Source organism: Crassostrea angulata, chromosome 9 (genome assembly GCF_025612915.1).
Source record: "Crassostrea angulata isolate pt1a10 chromosome 9, ASM2561291v2, whole genome shotgun sequence".
NCBI classification, from domain to species: domain Eukaryota; kingdom Metazoa; phylum Mollusca; class Bivalvia; order Ostreida; family Ostreidae; genus Magallana; species Magallana angulata.
The window spans coordinates 503,496-507,009 of NC_069119.1; the positions used below are offsets into that span (position 1 = coordinate 503,496).

At 40.1% G+C, this 3,514-nt stretch overlaps 1 protein-coding gene across 1 annotated transcript; it reads right to left on the bottom strand.

Annotated features, from left to right (window-relative positions):
- Window positions 1-316: 316 nt before the first annotated feature.
- Window positions 317-3,267, bottom strand: LOC128163592 (nucleolar protein dao-5-like). The gene is made up of 7 exons (XM_052827219.1): window positions 2,750-3,267; window positions 2,434-2,535; window positions 2,181-2,267; window positions 1,918-1,998; window positions 1,665-1,751; window positions 1,401-1,481; window positions 317-1,234 (listed from the first exon to the last, which is right to left on the bottom strand). Exons 1-7 carry the CDS (start codon window positions 2,882-2,884, stop codon window positions 902-904), a joined length of 906 nt encoding a protein of 301 aa, XP_052683179.1. The 5' UTR covers window positions 2,885-3,267; the 3' UTR covers window positions 317-901.
- Window positions 3,268-3,514: the final 247 nt, after the last annotated feature.

Below are 3,514 nucleotides of genomic sequence, written 5' to 3' on the forward strand. Positions count from 1 at the left end.
ACTCCGTTGGGCTCGTTGATAATAACCAATACCTAAGTTTTAATGGCAAGTTCACCTTGTTACTACAAAAGTCACCAACTGATACAATTATATGTAACGACCTCCCAAAGTTTCATAAAGATTCATTAAGGCATATAAAAGTTATGGACCAGACAGGAAAACTGCACAGACGGACAGACGGACAGACAAAGTGATTCCTATATACCCCCCCCCCCCCCCCCAAACGTTTTGGGTGAATTTCCAAAGTTGATTCAACAACTTATTTAAACTTTGGGGGGGGAGGGGGAGATGAGCTAAAACTGTGGTGGTGTGATTTCCAGGTCCTCCTCACCAAATGATACCACATTATTGATATAGTCATTTCTCTCTATGTGTTTTATTAAGGCTTGTGCGCTAGCTAAAGGTCGAGGATTACAAGTGCACTTGGTATATCTTACAAAGTATTGGCCTAAAAACAATATTTGATTGAGTGCACACTTTTATTCTTCAACCCACATAGTTCTACAGTTTGACTCTCATACAAAATATACAGTAGTAAGAGATATTCTTCAACCCACATAGTTCTACAGTTTGACTCTCATACAAAATATACAGTAGTAAGAGATATTATTGCCAAGATACTTGCGAAACAGTAGAAACAAAGTAACTGGATATATCAAAATATAAGGACAAACAGCATTTACAAATAACATAGAATGCCAAAACATGTATTTATATGAAGTGCAATTGCAGCGTCAACAAGTTTCTGGGAAATCAAGATATATGGTTACTATAGGTAGAGCATACAAAATATAGTTGAACCCACTAGACAAGGGTGAATTTCCAAATTTGAATTTGGGGTGAATTTCCAAAGTTGATTCAACAACTTATTTAAACTTGGGGGGGGGGGGGGGGGGGTGAGCTAAAACTGTGGTGGTGTGAATTCCAGGTCCTCCTCACCAAATGATACCACATTATTGATATAGTGATTTCTCTCTATGTGTTTTATTAAGGCTTGTGCGCTAGTCAAAGGTCGATGATTACAAGAGCACTTGCACAGCACACCTGGATATTCTGTAAACATGCTTTTCAACCAGGTCCTCCAGGAACAGTCCAATAAATTTTTATTGCCAAATTTGCCGTCAGCACCTCTCCTCTGGTCCTTATTCCCTTTTGTTTTGTTCCCTTCTTCAATTTTTGCAGCAAGCAAGTCGATGTACCCGTCGAAACTCAATTTGTGGCTTTTCTGGGCTGCCTGCAAAAAAACATCTCCATTAGTCGAATGTTCAATAATCAAATATCCAAACACACTACTGATGATACACTGCGTTCTGGGCCGGTAAGGCCAACAAAAATAAATGTTGGTGTTATTAAAGGTTTCATAGCAACAAACAACCAAACAAATTAGGTTGGGTTTTTACCTTTCGTTTCTTCCTGGCCGAGTCCTTGGAGGAGGAGGCTGCGGGGGATTCCTTGGAGGCTGCGGCGGCTGCCTTGGCTGCCTGCAAAAAAAACCATCTCCATTAGTCGAATGTTCTAACATTACAAGAATTATACATGAACATTACAAAAATTATACAAGTGTATAGGCCGTGTACACCAAGTATACACAATGTATCATCGGTTATATATTGTCCAATGTATACACGAAATTGTGCACACAACAAATTAGGTTGGGTTCTTACCGTTCCTTTCTCAGAGGGTTGCCTGCCTGCCGAGTCCTCGGAGGAGGAGGATGCTGCGGGGGGTTCGAGTTCAGGGCTATTGGCCACCTGCAAAAAAACATCTCCATTAGTCGAATGTTCAATAATCAAATATCCAAACACACTACTGATGATACACTGCGTTCTGGGCCGGTAAGGCCAACAAAAATAAATGTTGGTGTTATTAAAGGTTTCATAGCAACAAACAACCAAACAAATTAGGTTGGGTTCTTACCTTTCGTTTCTTCCTGGCCGGTTCCTTGGAGGAGGAGGCTGCGGGGGATTCCTTGGAGGCTGCGGCGGCTGCCTTGGCTGCCTGCAAAAAAAAAATCTCCATTAGTCGAATGTTCTAACATTACAAGAATTATACATGAACATTACAAAAATTATACAAGTGTATAGGCCGTGTACACCAAGTATACACAATGTATCATCGGTTATATATTGTCCAATGTATACACGAAATTGCGCACACAACAAATTAGGTTGGGTTCTTACCGTTCCTTTCTCAGAGGGTTGCCTGCCTGCCGAGTCCTCGGAGGAGGAGGATGCTGCGGGGGGTTCGAGTTCAGGGCTATTGGCCACCTGCAAAAAAACATCTCCATTAGTCGAATGTTCAATAATCAAATATCCAAACACACTACTGATGATACACTGCGTTCTGGGCCGGTAAGGCCAACAAAAATAAATGTTGGTGTTATTAAAGGTTTCATAGCAACAAACAACCAAACAAATTAGGTTGAGTTCTTACCTTTCGTTTCTTCCTGGCCGAGTCCTTGGAGGAGGAGGCTGCGGGGGATTCCTTGGAGGCTGCGGCGGCTGCCTTGGAGGCTGCGGCGGCTGCCTTGGCTGCCTGCAAAAAAACACCTCCATTAGTCGAATGTTCTAACATTACAAGAATTATACATGAACATTACAAAAATTATACATGACCGAAGCTTGAAAAAATAGGACCAAGGGCCCAGCGCTTACCGGCAACCGGGCAAAGAATTTTTTTCCAAAACAGACATTTTAGACATACTAAGTACATTCTAAAACATTTCACCAATATATAGGTTTTGACGTACCCGAAAGGCGGTCTTCTTCCCACTTTTCCAAGACTTTGTTGCTGTACGGGGGAGTTCAGCCACAGTGCCCAGCTGGCACACTATTGTTTCTGATAGTGTCGGAAATAACCCCACCCGTACATGGCCATCAGGCATAATGGCGACGACCTGCAAATGAAATGAAAAATTTAACCAACGTACATCACCGGTGTAGATCTATTCATTTCCACATGTATCAGGGCTGTTTTACAGTATTTGCACACAAGGTGTCTCACAGAGCCTCGAAAATGAAGTTATTTTTATGTCCATTTTGCATGTTGATATCATTACATCGACTATTACGCATCACAAAATCCGTTTCAATTTGGAAAAAGCCTTCATTTACCTAAAAATGGCACCTATCAAAGCAAGTGATATTGAAAATATATATAAAATATATGTAAAAATGTCAATACCATGAAAACTCTAATAAAAGTTTAATTGTTGGTGTATAATACCACTCAACATGCTCAAATTACTATACCCACGCATATCATAGAAGAAAAAACCTAAAATTCAGCATTATATTTAAAATTATGCAATTTTTTTTTTTGTCTTTATACTGACATTTTTTTTTCTGTTCAGCTGAAACTACATGTCTAAAATACCTAGCTATATAGATAAATGATCAGTTCTTTCAAGTCACAGAACCACATGTATGTCCTGTTTGCCATGCAGACTATTTTGTTCACTATTCATTCTACATAGGGGCTGTTTCAAAAAAAATGACCCCAACATTATTACCAT

Excerpts from the sequence above, each read along its gene's own strand:
- LOC128163592 (XM_052827219.1), bottom strand. The coding sequence starts at position 2,884 with ATGCCTGATGGCCATGTACGGGTGGGGTTATTTCCGACACTATCAGAA. Across the intron at positions 2,536-2,749 it reads GGAAGAAGACCGCCTTTCGG|GCAGCCAAGGCAGCCGCCGC; the intron begins GTACGTCAAAAC and ends GTTTTTTTGCAG. Across the intron at positions 1,235-1,400 it reads CGGCCAGGAAGAAACGAAAG|GCAGCCCAGAAAAGCCACAA; the intron begins GTAAAAACCCAA and ends GTTTTTTTGCAG.